General features: G+C 32.8%; 1 protein-coding gene across 3 annotated transcripts; it reads right to left on the minus strand.

Annotated features, from left to right (window-relative positions):
* Positions 1-284: 284 nt before the first annotated feature.
* LOC138308052 (cyclic AMP receptor-like protein A) lies at positions 285-16,461 on the minus strand. 3 transcript variants are annotated; one of them, XM_069248996.1, is made up of 13 exons: positions 16,174-16,460; positions 14,701-14,753; positions 12,039-12,093; positions 10,737-10,793; positions 9,706-9,766; positions 8,118-8,205; positions 7,525-7,614; positions 6,345-6,383; positions 5,173-5,251; positions 3,429-3,559; positions 2,826-2,902; positions 1,470-1,540; positions 287-674 (listed from the first exon to the last, which is right to left on the minus strand). In XM_069248996.1, the coding sequence occupies exons 1-13, from the start codon at positions 16,243-16,245 to the stop codon at positions 546-548; spliced, it is 1,002 nt and encodes a 333-aa protein (XP_069105097.1). In that variant the 5' UTR covers positions 16,246-16,460; the 3' UTR covers positions 287-545. The 3 variants fall into 3 exon arrangements, with proteins under 3 accessions (XP_069105099.1, XP_069105098.1, XP_069105097.1); XM_069248998.1 differs by lacking the exon at positions 12,039-12,093 and having other exon boundaries at positions 285-674; positions 16,174-16,228; XM_069248997.1 differs by lacking the exon at positions 10,737-10,793 and having other exon boundaries at positions 286-674; positions 16,174-16,461.
* Between the last annotated feature and the right edge of the window lie 340 nt (positions 16,462-16,801).

The raw sequence follows: 16,801 nt of genomic DNA on the forward strand, positions 1-16,801 counted from the left end.
TTATATATGAGTATCCACAATGTGTGTTGTGTTGTTATGTATGGGTATCCACAATGTGTGTTGTGTTGTTATATATGGGTATCCACAATGTGTGTCGTGTTGTTATATATGGGTATCCACAATGTGTGTTGTGTTGTTGTGTATGGTATCCACAATGTGTGTCGTGTTGTTATATATGGGTATCCACAATGTGTGTCGTGTTGTTATATATGAGTATCCACAATGTGTGTCGTGTTGTTATATATGAGTATCCACAATGTGTGTTGTGTTGTTATATATGAGTATCCACAATGTGTGTTGTGTTGTTATATATGAGTATCCACAATGTGTGTTGTGTTGTTATATATGGGTATCCACAATGTGTGTCGTGTTGTTATATATGAGTATCCACAATATGTGTCGTGTTGTTACATTTGTGACAATGTGTGTCGTGTTTTATAGATGAATATCCACAATGTGTGTCATGTTGTTATATATGGGTATCCAAAGTGTGTATTGCGTTTTTATATGAGTGTCCACAATGTTATATATGAGTATCCGCAATGTTATATATGACTATCCGCAATGTCTGTCGTGTTGTTTCTGCCACCACTCGGTGCTGCGACAGTTATATCCTCTTCTATGACATATTCTCTTATTAGCGCTTTCTTGTTAAATCTTGTTTGTAGCGCCATCTGAAAGCAGAAACAATTTTTTTTTATTTTTCTAAACGTTTACTGGTACAACTAAATACTATAAACATGGACATTTTCAGTTTTCAAATGGTTTGCGGTATGACATATTCGTATTCTGTCTTTATACATGAAAGAGTTAGCTCTCTGGCAGGTAGTTATCCATTGTGACGTCCCTGTTTTGTGGGCGCAATTCACGTCCTTTTCTCCGAAAAGTATGACACAACGCTTGTAAACGCATGACGTCACAACCAATGCCTAACCGCAAGTGCGGTTAATTCTATAAATATAGACATGTAGGATTGTTACTGCCCGATGACTTACATATTTAGATTTGTATGCATGTACTTGTTGCGAAATAATTTATTTGCAGAGATATATTGAAAGCGAAATAAACTGTTTTTTACCACACGAATATACCCACTTTGACATTATACAGTCAGCGTTAATACACAGATAATACACCACAACATCTCTGAATAACATTATTTGAGCGATGCACTATTAAAGCATTTCCGATTTACAAGAAAAAATTACAAAACTTGAATTTCCATTTACGTTCATTCACCTGTCGTCCAAATTGTATATATATTCTTAACATGAAGTTTACCATTTAAAAAGGTATGCTGCTGTCATTGGAAATGGGTATTAGCTTATCTGAAAATCAACATGGCCACAAGCTATCGGTCCTTAGTAAGTATAGGGGAGTAATCTCCCTTGTTTCAAAAGTTGGCTACATATTGTTCCGGAGAAAATAATAATATACCTAATTTATTGAAATGCTACAACAAATCTGACCTTTATACCAGGTATTGTAAGTTGACCCATAGTCTCCTTGTCAGCGCCAAATATCATGGCATTTAAAGCCCCTGTAATATATAAAATTTGATTAAGTTCATCACATTCTTTTATTGTTTCACATTAACTAGTAAATAATATTGACAAAAGGCGAGTTAAGATACTTAAAGATAATCCACCGCTGACAAATAGTTTTTTTAAACAGGATCAGAAAAAAAATATTAATAGAAGCTGATGTAAAGTAAGAAACTTTTGTAACTGAAGAAAAACACTAATTCGTCTGCTCATGCTTCTTGCGATGGAGCATCTTTAATTTATGTATACCCCAAAAACCAAATTTAAAACAGCTAACTCGTTTTCTTGTTTATATTTAAAATCGCTTTTTTATTATTTGAACCGCGTTTATAATAATAAATACAGCTATACTAAAATTAGGTGTGTTACGACCCCAATCGAAAATCAAATAATGAAATATAAGGATAACTGAACTTATAATTAGAACGTATATTCTTCTAAACACTTGACAATAGAGAGTTATTTATCATAGAATACTCCTGATAACCAGTAACTTCGTTTGATGTGCTATCTTTGCCTACGTAATAAAACCTGGAGCGATATCCATTGGGTTGAAATTCATTGTGACGTCATGAGATGACGTCAATAAACAATGACGCGACTTCAGGATTCGGAGATGCCGTGACAAAATAGCGATCTCCGATAATTTTTTTCAACACATTTTGACGTTGAAATTAATCGAAATGTAGATTGTTGTAGCTATATGATAAAAAATATCTTATTTGGGTTTATTTCATATGATATTCTACCAAACATCAAGTTAAAATAAAATATGAAATTAACACTCATTGAATATCCATATTTTCAAGTCTGCATAAGCATAATCACTGTTTTAGTTAATTTTCATATGCGCTATATTTTTTTTAGATTTTACTTAAGCATTATCTCAAATAATTAACATCATCTGTCCCTGACCAAAATTATCTTCCTTATTATGATCGCAAAAATTTAGTTACGGGTTTTTTTTTCCATAAAATCCCATTTGAAATGAACACTTGCTTTTAAATGTTCCGATATATATTAGTCTATACAATGTTCATCATGGTATTCCGTCTTTTTATACTCAAGAGCTACATTTTGTACCCCCCTTGTGTGTAAGTGTATATCCATTGTGACGTCATTTTTTGTGAGCGAAACTCTCGTCGTTTTCCCTAAAAGTATGACGTTACGCTCGCGAACACATGACGTCTTGATCAATACCTACACAGCAGGGCAGATAGTTCTGTAATATACAAATAGAAAATAAGTAACTAAAAGTGGTAGAAAAATAGGATAATATACCTTGTAGGGGAGCTGTTATACACTGTCCCAGGATTAATCCAAATACAGGTTCGCCTTCGTGTGTGACGTTTTGTATCCTGGTATAGAATTACACTTCATTTAAGCATTGAACTGCATTCAGTTGGCAATTATTGGCGTATGAATGGCAACTGAACAGTGACGAATTTAATGAAGCGCACTATTAACGTACAATAGTTTCTCCATTCTATTTCGTCTCTTCTAAAAACCTTTAAAAGACATCTTGTATATATTATGTATGTTGTAAAACTAAGGGCTTTATACAACCTTGTGCCAAATAATTAGATATAATAAAACTATGTTTAAAATTTAACTATCGTTCTTTTCTAGTATCTTTATTACATAAATAGTATCGAACTACTCCGAACTAGTACTCACTATTACTATGAATATCTAATTATATAATAATGTATATAAAAACGGAAAGACAATGCAGATTGAAATCACAGTTTAAATACTTTTTGACCAGAAGACACTCTTCCAGGTGAGAAAGTGAGTGAGAACGTTATGCATTTTATAATCTGTCTTTGGACAGCTATATATGAAGTTAAATTGTTTCAAATGAAAAAAAAACTGTTGATTTACCTATTTATAAGTGGTATTATATTGATGAGTAAAAAGACCAGAGGATAAAAACGTAAAGCTGATATATCATTGCGCATCTGTGACTTTTTCTGTTCTATATCCGGGTCATACGTTCCATGCCAAGTCGACGCCTGGTGATCGAAACAACACAAAAATTAAGTTAACTCATTCATTCCTGAAAGACACATTTAGGCTCTTCTACATCAAAGGCTAGAACAAACCATTATTAATTTGCAGGGGTGAATATATTGATTGTGTACGTATTAGTAGCAGTCAATTATGTAGGGTTCACGTTATAATGTATAATATAAACTCATGTTGCCGTTTGCAACACTACTTCTCATTGGTTAAAACAGTTGCGTAGTAATTTATGAAAATAAAGGTCCACCAATCGATGATTATATCGGTGATCTACGTTTACTGTAAACCAAACGTTTTTTTCACGTGCGATTATGTTTCTCGTATATCCGGATGTCGAGAAAATGACGCGAAAAGATTACAAACACATATACAGTAGAACCTTAAGAGTTGAAATCACCAAATTAAAAATCGAAGTGAAAAATCACTGCAAAATAATTTGTTTAACAGTAAATCTTAAAGATGCTCCACTGCAAACAGAGCATAAACGACTCTCATCATTTGATCAATAATTTTACTCGTGCAAATATTTAAGCATTAATATATCTTCCTATGGAATCTATGTTCTATATAACAGCCTTGACGACAATAGTATTGTCTGTAAAGCTGGCATCTATATAGACCATAGATTCCATAGAAAGATGGTTTTATAATATATTTACATTATTAACTCATTCTGGGGTTTGTGCACTAACATTATCAAAGTTAAACCAGGAAAACGGTTTATCAACGACGCTTTAATCTACAAGATTGAACAGTCATTTTGACGGTGACCAGGCAGTTGACGTCACAACGTCAACATTAATGACGTCATAATGGCCATGTTTTGGGTGTCAGTTATACCCCCATAAACTTCACTTTGCCTTGGTAAATTTATATAGTAGAAGTGGCAAGTGAATGTAAATATGTGTCTAATTCACCCAAAATATGATATAAAATCCATTCATTTTGTTTTTGGTTCATGTGCAATAATTACTCTATTCCATAAATGACATAGTGCCGTGGACTTTTATTTGGCAATTTTTTTTTTATGTAAAATAGGAAGCTCGCATTTTTCAATGTTAGTAATGGCGTAGTGGAAGTAACATTTGTAACTGAACAAAAATACTAATTCGTCTGCCCCTGTTTTTTTGATAGAAAAATACCATTCGTCGGTGGATCTCCTTTAATAGGGATAATACAATGTCTTGAGAATAATATCTTAAAGATGCTCCACCACAGACAAATGGTATTTTTTCACTATCAAAAACAGGAGCAGACGATTGAGTATTTTTCTTCAGTTACAAAAGTTACGTATTTACACCATTAACACCTTTGAAAAGTTTGAGGTTCTAATTGTACTTCAATGTAAAGATATGAAAAATAATTAATTGCATCCCGAAAAAATTCCGTGGCACTATATCCTATATGGAATGAAGTACTGATTGCGCATGCACCAAAGGCAAAATAAATTATTTTATATTAGTTTTTGTGTTAATTAGACAGATATATACACGATTACACACCAATTATTGTTCAAATGATGAATATCATTTATCTCTGTCGGCGATGGAGCATCTTTAACAATGTCAAAAGGTAGAGTAACTATGAAGAGGTTTGTTCTTACCTTTTTGTTTAGCGTGTAGACTATATACAGGTATGCTATTATCATGAAGAAGATACCAAGGAAAAGCGGAATATACCACCTAAAACAAAGAAACTGGACAAAATACCGATGGAATACACAACAGATTAATATAATGTCAATACTGGAACTAATTTTACAACCGAGTTGTTAATAGAGAATACGGAAGACAATCATTTGATAAATTCATGAACATTGATTATTTCAAATCAACTATACATGTGTATTTTTTTCTTATGTCTTTGGAACTAATTCCTGTGCCATGTGATACCTGATGACTTTTATGCTGAACTTTTCCGTCTTTCCATATTACAGAGTTATCTCCCTGGCGGGTCGGTATCACTACTTTTCCGAAAAGGTTGTTAATTTTTAAAATGGAAATATATGTAACAATGTATAAAATTTTGTAGAGTTGAAAATGTTGTCAGTTTACTGTTGATAATACATTTATTATACTTCTGAACAGTTCAATCAAAATAAATTACATGTTAAATTTTATAACGCGTTAGGTTTCCCACCGTCGATCTAAATCATCGCGTGCTAATTGACTTCCACTGCGCCAGACGGCAAAACAGTGAATTGAATTTTCTGCTAACATAGTTTACGCAGGAAAACTTGCATTTATTTGGTGTTGTAACTTCATCTTATGGGTTTATCGATATACACTTCTGAATTTATGCTTGTTCTTAAGAAACATCATGTCTTTAACATATCTTAGATATTAAAAGTATCGATCGATTGAAAATATGCAGTCGGTACTTTTTTAGGACACGATGTTTGCGCGATTTCACTCGGCGCCGCTGTAGTTTCAAAACTTTGATCTGCAAAGTAAGAAGTCAGTGATTGGTGCATCACACAATTACACATTCTAATCTTATCGTGAAATTTGAAGAACTTTAAATCGCGATTTTTACCTGCAAGAATTACCGTATTGCCGGCTAATTTCGCAAGTCAAAATTTTCGTGATTTGCATGAAAAACGGAAAGAATCAAATTTTTACAAATCATATTTTCGCGATATCGCAATATCAGGATATTTAATATTCGTGTTCTCACTACATGTCCCCGATGTCAAATTATCATCAGCTGAATACCTACAGGAAGACGGAACACTTAAATAAAAACTGAAGACTTACAGGAAGAATAAACACTTACAGAAAGAGTCTTACCAAATCCCACGCATCAGCGATCCAGCTGTCAACAAAGGTCATCAAAGAAATACATTTATATCAGTTTCCTTCATAACAAAAAACAAATAAACAAACAATCAAATAAATAAAATGAAAAGACTAATTAAAACTGAAGGTTCAAATCCTCGCAATATCCTGATAGGATAAAGCATATTTCTAGGTCAGCACATCTTTATTTCTCTCTCATATAATGTCAACTTAAAATTTTATACGTCGTTTGAAATATTTAAACGATGTTTATTTTTTAGATAGAAGGTTTATGGATATAATGGATATATTATCACCAATCTTTATAAAAAAAATGTTGCAAACGATTTCTTGCTTTTATCTATTTGGTGATACCCGTCCAAGTGCTAATTTTGATATAGCTAAATGAGAGAAAATGAAGGTGAAGGATGGAACTGTGTCAAGTAACAAACCAAAATACAAATGAAATGTTAACCCTAGACATGCTTATCAATTTTACTCAATAAAACTAAGTATCGGAATACATGTATCTAAATAGCGCTTGACATAATGACTTTTTTTTTTTTGAAAAAAAAAAAAAATATATTCAAAATATGCGTGTAAATAACAATGTTTTTCCTTTCACAGAAGGACTTCCATACCAATTTCCACATTTTAATTAATTGTTTCAATTATGCACTTCCACCACTTTCACATTAATTACATATACAATCATTGTTTGTACACATTTATTCAAAAAAAAAAAAAAAAAAGAGAAAAAAAGTTACTTAAGTGGAGGGGAGTTCTTAATTATAATAAAATTTTAATATTCGTTTACAGTAATGACATAATGACTTAGTCCATAGACTATGTACGTCTGTGAGGGCTTTGTCAAACCTGTCTGAAAATAATATATAACATAAAAGATCTGTCATTAATTAAAAAAATCGAACGACTTGATCCAACCAGTCAAACAGAACATAGTGGTACAATACATTGTATAATGAATAAAACCATGTCTAAGAAAGTACGATGCATCCTATTGGTATTTATTCAATTTAATATGTACATTGGACATACTCTAAATTCATTCTTACGTCGCCGTGACCGAAAGTACTGGACAGAGGTTTTCAAAATGGCTTTAAATGGTACATAGATAAAAAACTATTTATCATTATAAAGTGTCTGTTCATACATACCACCAAGCACCTGCAGGCCCATACCGTCCGGCAAAGAGAGGAACGAGGGCAATCAATAATGGTATTCCCCAGCAATTAATGCAGAATATTCTTTATGGAAACAGAGAGTAGGAAAATGGTATGATAAAGAATATTCTATTTAAGCATTGGTGTCGCCTTTTATTAATTTCATCGGGGTATGAAAGAAAATTTGTATGCAAACTGTTATTTTGAGCATAGAAGCATATAGTCATGTTTTAATTATGCATACATAAATTCGCGTATTTACATAATATCGCGAACAAATGTTCTTACTAATTATCTTATTTATAAATTCATTTATATAAATAAGCGTTTATAAATTATTCGCGACATATGTAAACTCGCAGTCGAGCTTACTCGCGACATTGCGTGAAAATTCGTATGTCGCATTAAAAGTAAAAAAAAATACATACAATGAAACTCGGTTAATCCGAACTTTAAGCCAGCTCGACAAAACTTTCGAGAAATCTGAGCGTTCGGTGCATATTTTTGACATTATATATATCATAAAAATACTATGCCAGTTGTACACTACTTCAGTTTTGTATACTATAAAGTTAGCTTTGGCTTACTTTTCAAACTTCTCCAATGATTCCATCTTAACGACATTCCAGAAAAGATTACATGTTATGTGCACATCCCATAGTAACACTGCCCAATCTGCAAATACAGAACTTTGGTAATTATGCTTTGGATAGGTTATGCATATTTAAAGATGCAGGCCTGTGACTAATCATTTGCTTTCCTGAGCTATCAATTTTCAAATTAAAACAAAAATGTCTTCCACTTAGTCACCCAGCACCAACAGCACATTCAGTCATCAACAGGACGAACGGGCTCCAGCAAGACAATTCTGTATGGTTTACAGAAAAACATGGTCAGACGAATCCTGGGGGCTAACCAAACCTTAAGTTCCAGGGGTTACGATCAGTTACGACCAATACGACCTGGAATATTGCATAACATCACTGATGGCTCTGTGTGCGTTACGGAGTGAGCAGGTAGTTCGTTGTTTGGTGGACATTAAAATAATTGTATAACGGTACAATATGACCACGCGGCTTTGAATTTAGTTCTGCTGTCTCTGTAATCTTCAAAGGAAGTCTCTGCAGGCCTGTGACTAGTCATTTGCTTTCCTGAGCTATCTTTTTTCACTTTTATTATGACATGTTCTAGAGGTGCAGAGATCGAAAGTGATTATAACCCCTGGAAGTCGAGGAAGTAGGAATATCGACAATGATGAAAAGTAAAATGTTGTTATCATGAAATCGATATAAGCATGTTTGTGACAAACATTTTATACTGTATCGTTAATCAATCACAACGATGGCAATGTCAAAAGACTGAAGAATATCTTCTTCATCATTTTTGCACACATACATTTTATAAAATAGATTACAAACATTGATAGCATCTGTGAACCCGTACCATTTCAAATAATGTAAAACAAAATGGTATATAGAAAATAGGACAAAATGATACCGGCCTGCTGATTGGATAAAAATGAGTTGATGGGAGTGATCTTCCAATCAAATTTACTTTTATGTTAAAGTTAAATGAACCATATTTTGTATAGTCATGAGTATATTAATAAGTTAGAGTTTTTAATGTATTATTCACCACCGTAAATCATCAGCATTTTGAGAATAACAATACTTAAAATACATACATGTAGGTCTTAATTTAACAAGTACAGAGAAGAGCTCAAAATGATGTTTGGCAGTATTATATTAATATTAATAATAACCTCCAGTGCAATGAAATGAATATGTACGGTTAGACTATAAGCCAGGTTGTGGTCTACAATTTCATGTCACATTTTAACAGTATTGTTATTCATTGATTTAAGTGATTTACGCATCATTTTCAATCTAAACATACATGGGGTATATTTTTTTTAGAAAATCACAGTGCATATTTTTTTTTCTGTGTTGCATATTTTGTAACTAGTGTGTATAGGGCATCGCATATGTTCGCCTGTCAATTTCAATGATTGAATTCAAACAGGTGCAATTAATCAAACTTTGTCGGTTTCAATAGATACCTATATGGAAAATAGGATGTCAAATGTTCAGCCCAGTTATGGCACATATATCTTTAAATAATTAAAAAAGACATGCGTAAATATCACCATAACATATCTATAATAAATGTACTTACGGAAGTAAGTGACCCAGAAACCTTTAAACACACAGGCAGGTCCCAGTGGGTAAATGCCCCCCTACAAGAATGAAAACAAAATCTAATCAAATTGGAGTCACATAAAATTACGACAATAAGAGTTTACGACAGTTCACGGCTGTCTTAAATTGGTCCCTTTGCGTATTATAGAGTTGCGGGTAGGTATCAATTGTGACGTCATTGCTTTGTGAGTGAAAACCATGTCGTTTTCTCCGAAAGCTATGACATTACACTCACACTAACATGACGTGATAATCAATACTTACATACAAAGACAGATCAATTTGTAATAGGCAAATACGGAATATGGATGAGGAAATGTATGTTTAAAAAATGCATACGTTAAAAGGAGAAACAAATAAGAAGGCATCAATCAGGATGTGAAATAGGGACGAAAACAGCCATAAACATAATTGGATTGACGTTATACAGTGAAGTATATTTGATTTATTAACACTAACATTGTTCTTAATCATACAATGTACGTCGATAAGAAGAACAATTATTTGTGACGAGTTCGAATCCAATGTTCTCATCGATGCACTGACCGCTTGTCAGGTTTTTCTAAGAGTACTCCGACTTTTCACCACGTCCTGTACATGGTACGTCCTTAAATAACTCTGAATGTCCATGGAATTTTAAAACGTTCAAATCGAGTCGAACCAAACGCAGTTACTGTAAATTAAAGTTTTATGATATAGCTGGCTTAGTGTGTTTATGATATCTTATGGAAAAAATAAAACTAATATGTTATTGTTGCTATCACATATTATTCTGTATTTGCATATTACTGAGTGTTCTGCCCTTGAAGGCAGGTGTACATATGTAGATTATGACGTCACGTGTTTACGAGCTTAACATCATACGACGTGATTTTCGCTTACAAAATAATAATGTCACAATGAATGCCTTAGTGCAAGGGAGATAACAATGTGATATGCAAATATGAAATAGTTGATTAAGCGAAAATTTTGTAAATACAGACCATTATACAACAAAAAAGTATTTACCATCATAAATGAAATGGCGTGGAAGAAAGCAGACACGCTGAGATATACAATCATCCTCTGAAATAAAAATGAAGATATTAAAGCGTTAACCTTCCAACTAAATTACTTCTGTAACCCAACTTATTTTTGCGCCGAATTATTTTCGCGTTTTTCTGTCCTACGGCTTATTCGTGGTGACTTAATTTCGCGTGTTTCTGTCCAACGGCCTATTCGCGACTACCTAATTTCGCTATCTAGACTCTTGTTATTCTACTTTAAATTTGATATAATATCGCGGTGATTTATTTTTCGCGATCTCCGATCACTGGTGACATAGGCGAAAATTACTCGAACGCAAAATAACTTTGTATACAATAAATTTACTTAAAGTGTACTTAAATTAGCGTACTTGCATTTTAGCAATTTGAAGTGGTGTTGTCTATAATTGTTACCTGGCGAAAACACGTTTCACGTGTTTATTACTAGGTGTATCGTGTATTTAGAATGACAGCCCGGAAATAAGTTACTGTTGTTATTTAAATTTATACAAGTAAGCTTGATAGGTGCGGTGATTTTCGTACTCACGAATCAAGAAGAGCTTTTAACATTAACACCTAAATAACCAAAAATAATGGGAGTTTCAATGCTTAGTATGTATTGGTTTTGATTTAAGAAGTACAAATAAGAGCTGAACATGAATTTGGCAGTACTGCCAAAAATCATCGTGTTTACCTATACAGTGCAGTGAAATGAGTGCATACTGTCCGACCATAAAGCCATATTGGTGTCTAAAATTTCGTTTCACATTTTACTATTATTATTATAAGTAATTGTAAAGTGCAGGTATGTTCCCATTTTAACCTACAGAGGGCATAAAAACAAGAATTTAACAGACTAGAATTTCTGTGTTTTAATTATGTTCATAAGGCATCATAAATATTTGTCTGTCCGCTTTTTACAGCTAATGCATCAACCTTGATAGTTTTCAATAGTTTACTGAAGAAAAAAAAGCATGTCAAATTTTTCATGTGAATCTTACTAACCCAAGATAAGTATAGATGTATAGATTGGCTACTGTGTTGTGGTGGGGGTATATATACAAACACCTGCTTACAAATTTAATGTCAGGAAGAATATATTTTTGTTTTGTGTGTGATTGTGTAGGCACAGACACAGGTAGTATTCTCAGGTATAACATACTTAACCTCCCCTTTGGCCATCAATATTTATTTCTGATGTAATTATAGTTTTACGAAACTTAATGGGTTTTTTTCTCGGACCTTTAAGGGTAGGGGAGAGGGTTCTTTCATGCCAGCTTATTACCTGTACGAAGGCCGCATATCGCCGGAACAGCCATGTCATGGTCAGAACAAATGAACTGTAATATAAAGGAAAGTGGATAATGAGCGAAAACTGATTTCAACAAATAGAAAGGTGGTGTTCAAGCTGATTTTAAAAATCCGATAGGATTGCCCACCGCCCAATTTCCTTTAAACGTTGCATATCGATAATACTACTACATGTATTTACATCCTTAAAATAAGACCACTTTTTCCTTTTTTCTTATTTTAAAAAGGTCCAAAGGGCCTGAAACATTCGTGTTCATTTCCAATATAACTGCATTCACAAATATGTCATCCTTTCTAAATTCCTTTCTAATCTATACATTCTAAATTTGTTATACATAAATAATTTGAGTAGATCGTATGCGTTTTTAACGGAGTCGTTTTTTTAGATTTTGAACAGAATATTTAGTTTTTAATAATTATTTTAACAAAAAAAACAAAAAAAAACAAAAAAAAAACTTTTTTAGGAAAATATTGTTCATTTTCACCTCATTTCACCATTTTAAAGGGAGTGTCCCCAATTTTTCCCTGCATTAAAATACTCGTAGGACATTCTTTGTCTATGTGTAAATTGGTTTCAAAATTAAATCCGGGAAAACAGTTTTTGGGTGATTTATATATAGCGAGTGTTGGTAGCAACAGAACTCTGTTTTCGTTAATATACATAGCTATGCATCTCTAGATTAAGATTGTAGCCTTTGAGGTGTTGGTATTCTTCTTAGTTTAAACATATTTTATTTGAAAATCAAATGTAATTCTGTTTCGCTCTTTAATCTACATAAATTTTATTTCGAACAGTTTTTATCTAATTAAGAGGGAAAGATAATCACAAGTTGTATCCTTTGAGTTTGGGTTATGAATGAAAATACATATCTTTTTAATTATCATTTGATTTCTGATATTAAAGACCCACTACATTTCCGGAGCAAAACATTTAAGGTTTGTTAAAAAACGTTAACAATGTCAGAAAATATATACCGATGGCTTAAGATGACGTTACAACACCAAACATATGCAAGATTATCTGCGTGACATATGGAAACCGTGGAGTGTCATTTTGCTGTTTCGCCGTCTGGCGCAGTGATAGTCAACTACCGCGCAGTATTTAGGACGACGGCGGGAAACATAAGACGACCCGCGTTATGAAAATTAACATTTTATTTATTTCAATGAAATTGTTCAGAAGGTGATGATATTTGTAGTATTAACGGTAACTTTTGCGACTCTACGAAATTATCGATCTCATTTTACATTCCCATTTTAAAAATTAAAGCTGTTTCGGAAAGGTAGTGGGCCTTTTAAAGAGAAACCATTTGTTTCACCCAAGAGCATATCTAGTTGTTAGGCTTTTTTGTACTGTTAGGGAAAATGCAAGAATAAAAATACACTAATTTGATGGAATAAATGTGAGTGTACAAAATTCTATTGCTAATTATTGTTTTATTTCGGTACCTATGGTCAATTTGGAATTTGCTGTCACCTATGACAGATTTTATTTATTTAGAAAAACCTCTCTGGCTACATTTCAGCCTTTGAAATGCTATCTTCCCCGGATTTTAATTTTTTTCATGGCATGTTTCTAAAATGATTTAAAACTGTGAACAAAATCGATAACATGCCAAATATTTGGTGCAAACCCAATACCCTTAATTTTTATTCTGTCAAAAATTTGACATATTGTTCTTAAAAAATCTATTTGTATTCAAAATAATTTAAAAAAAGTATATATCGTTATAAATGGGTATACAATAAAGATTGAAGTATCTTTCATTAACAAAACTGATAATGAAGATAAAAATATGTTCAAAAGGTGGCCACAAGGGGTCCCCTTGATACATCAGGCAAATTAGATAAAACACATATAAAAGAGTTATGTACCTAGACCTATAACACTGCAAATTTTGCAGAAAAAGTCGGAGCGTGGGTAGATTTTTTAACCTTGCCTTTGAATTTGATTTTCCTTTTGATGTATGTTGATATAAAAGGCAATCATGATAGATTAATAGAATATATATATACGCCTTTTGGCGTGTGGGACAGAATCTTCAGTTGTCAAGCACGAGGTTTGTTGAGTGTTTGACAGATAAAACAGATAAAAAACTATTGTCTTACTCCAAAGTTAATTAATGTTAATTTCTCCCTTTCCTGTTTACTATATTACAAAGATATCGAATCGTTGTCGTGACGTCATTATTATCGGTTCCCTGACGTCATGAATAGTTTGACACTTATCTTTAATCTATAGTGATGTATGATAATCGCACAACGGTGAAAATCCCTGGTCAGGGTAAGGAAAATATGATGGTAATTAATGACTTCAGCGAACACAATAACTAAAAAATGTTGGAAATGCAGATCATGATATTGTAATTTGTAAAACGTGAATACATGATGAACTTTTACACTATGATATATATTTTTTTACATTTCATCCATACTGGGGTTAATAAGGAATAAGAATGATGATGTTTATGATATGGTGATAGATTTCTGTCATTTCGTCTATTCGCCTTTTATCTTCGTTATTTACTTACGCGACAACTTCGGTTGTCACCTTAAATTATCTACGCGAAAACATGAAAAACCGAAAAGGTGAAATGGTAAGAAATTAGCCACCATATGATATATGATATATTTACCTTCCGATAAGAGACAACACACCGGAAATTCCTCGAGTGTAGATTAGAATGTCCTGTGAGCAGAGAAAACAAAGTTTATATAAGGTTAACAACTAGAAAACAAAATAATCGCAAATGGTGAGACATAGCAAAATTAAAAGTGGAATATACATATATATCATACATACATATATGCCTGCGTAACGAGAAGAAAATGGTACAATACTGTAAACCTCTGTATTTGTGCGTTTACAATATTCCGCCTCTTTATTATTTTCCATAAATCGCGATCAATGGTTCTTACTGACTGCACTCAGATCTACGTTGGTTTTGGTTTTTTTTTTTTTTTATTATTATATAATTTTATTGTCATTTTTTTCATTATTATTATATTTTGCGCGTGTGCGTCTGCGTGTGTGTGTGGGTTTTTTTTTCGCGAAACATTTGAATTCGCGTTGCACTTTTTTCATGAAATAACGCGAAAATAGGTATCTCGAGAAAATTATGTTGTTCACAGTATTGAATCTACCGATGTACCTAAAAAGGGCATAAAACTAACGAATTGATAGATATTTAAATCGTACGGGAAAATATTTGATAGAGGTCAAAATGGTATAAAAAATGAATGGTATGAAATGGTATGTTCTATTATTAAAAAAAAGGATTTAGATAACAGCTATATTGTCAATAACTTCATAGTAGCAAACACCATAGAGATAATAATAAACATAGAAAATATGTCAGAATTACTAGAAGTAGAAAGTATCAGTGAGCCACTGAGGTCATGACTATTTATAGAGAAATAACGGCAGCCATCATCATCTCGTTTTTGATTTGTTTGGTATAGTTTTCGATTGTGAAATATCCTATCAAACTTCATATTAGTTTATGTAGGCCTATGTTTAATCAGGAATAAAAACTACTGTATCTGTGTTTATATTGATGCTGAATCATTTTGACCAGAACATCCTGACAGGGAGTGAGCATGTAACTCAAGACTTTCAGTTATGTAACGGATAATAAAACACGTCTGTATCCCTTTATAAATGAAGAAGAAATGTTATATGTTAAGGTACAAGTAAGTCATTCCTTAAGACTAATAACAGAGATATTACGTATCATTATGCACCTAGTGCAATAATTGTAGTGTAAGTAAAAAATAGTTTATTATTCATCTGGCTGGGTAGGTATCTCTTCCCGGTTTGAAATCGTTATCACCCACAAAAATAACCTGACTCTACCTTACATTAATCCATTCGTCGATCCGCCTTAATTAATACGTGTGTATGCACATGAAATCAAATATAGATCAAGGTCGATTTGTTTTTATTCCAACAGTTTGTTCTCTCATGCTTTGGACAATTGATGTTAAATTAATAAGATCCAAACAAACATATAATAATTCCATTATTTTTTCAATACACCGTCAAGAACAAAGAGTCATATTTATAAACAGTTGTCATTCTACACACACATATGTGTTTAAATACTCACACAGTACTGCGGCGTCCGTGGAAACAGCAGACAATAGTCAGAGGAATTTCCAATGGAACTGTTACCCGCCATATTTGTTTACACTGTCGGCTGCTTCTGGAATCCGAAAACGGGCGTAAAAGGCTCAAACAAATCTTCCGGGTTTGGCCATTATTTTAACCTTATCAAATCGGATTTTGTTGTGGTTGAATGGACACACCATGTTGGTTATGTGTAGTTAGGTATATTTCACACACATGAGTACATGTGTTTGTGCGTGAGGTATATAACACAGGTGTGCTGCAAACATTCATTAGTAGTACAGCAGGTAAAAATAACACTAGGGATACACAGCGGATTATCGATTTTCCTCTTACTCCTCTGATACCATAGAAACAATTGCTATTACGTTGTTTTTATCGCAGATTTAAAATCAGAAATTATTTTATGTAAACAAACATATTTTATTAGTATTATACGCTCTAATATTTCTTTTTAAATACAATATAACAAACTGCAGTCGTTTGACTTAACGTATATCTCGTCGTTTGTTTACAACATTATAACCACTTGTCAACTATATGTAGCTGGCACTGACCGCCGTATGTTTTCGGGAATCTCCACCTCATCAACCAGCTAGCAGATATGT

This window comes from Argopecten irradians, chromosome 14, assembly GCF_041381155.1.
Source record: "Argopecten irradians isolate NY chromosome 14, Ai_NY, whole genome shotgun sequence".
NCBI classification, from domain to species: Eukaryota; Metazoa; Mollusca; class Bivalvia; order Pectinida; family Pectinidae; genus Argopecten; species Argopecten irradians.

Bases quoted from the DNA above. Each gene is read 5' to 3' on its own strand.
- LOC138308052 (XM_069248996.1), bottom strand. From the start codon at position 16,245: ATGGCGGGTAACAGTTCCATTGGAAATTCCTCTGACTATTGTCTGCTG. The intron at 2,903-3,428 runs GTAAATCAACAG...ATTCTATACCAG, and splicing joins ATAATACCACTTATAAATAG to GATACAAAACGTCACACACG. The intron at 1,541-2,825 runs GTATATTATCCT...TATATATTACAG, and splicing joins TATAACAGCTCCCCTACAAG to GGGCTTTAAATGCCATGATA.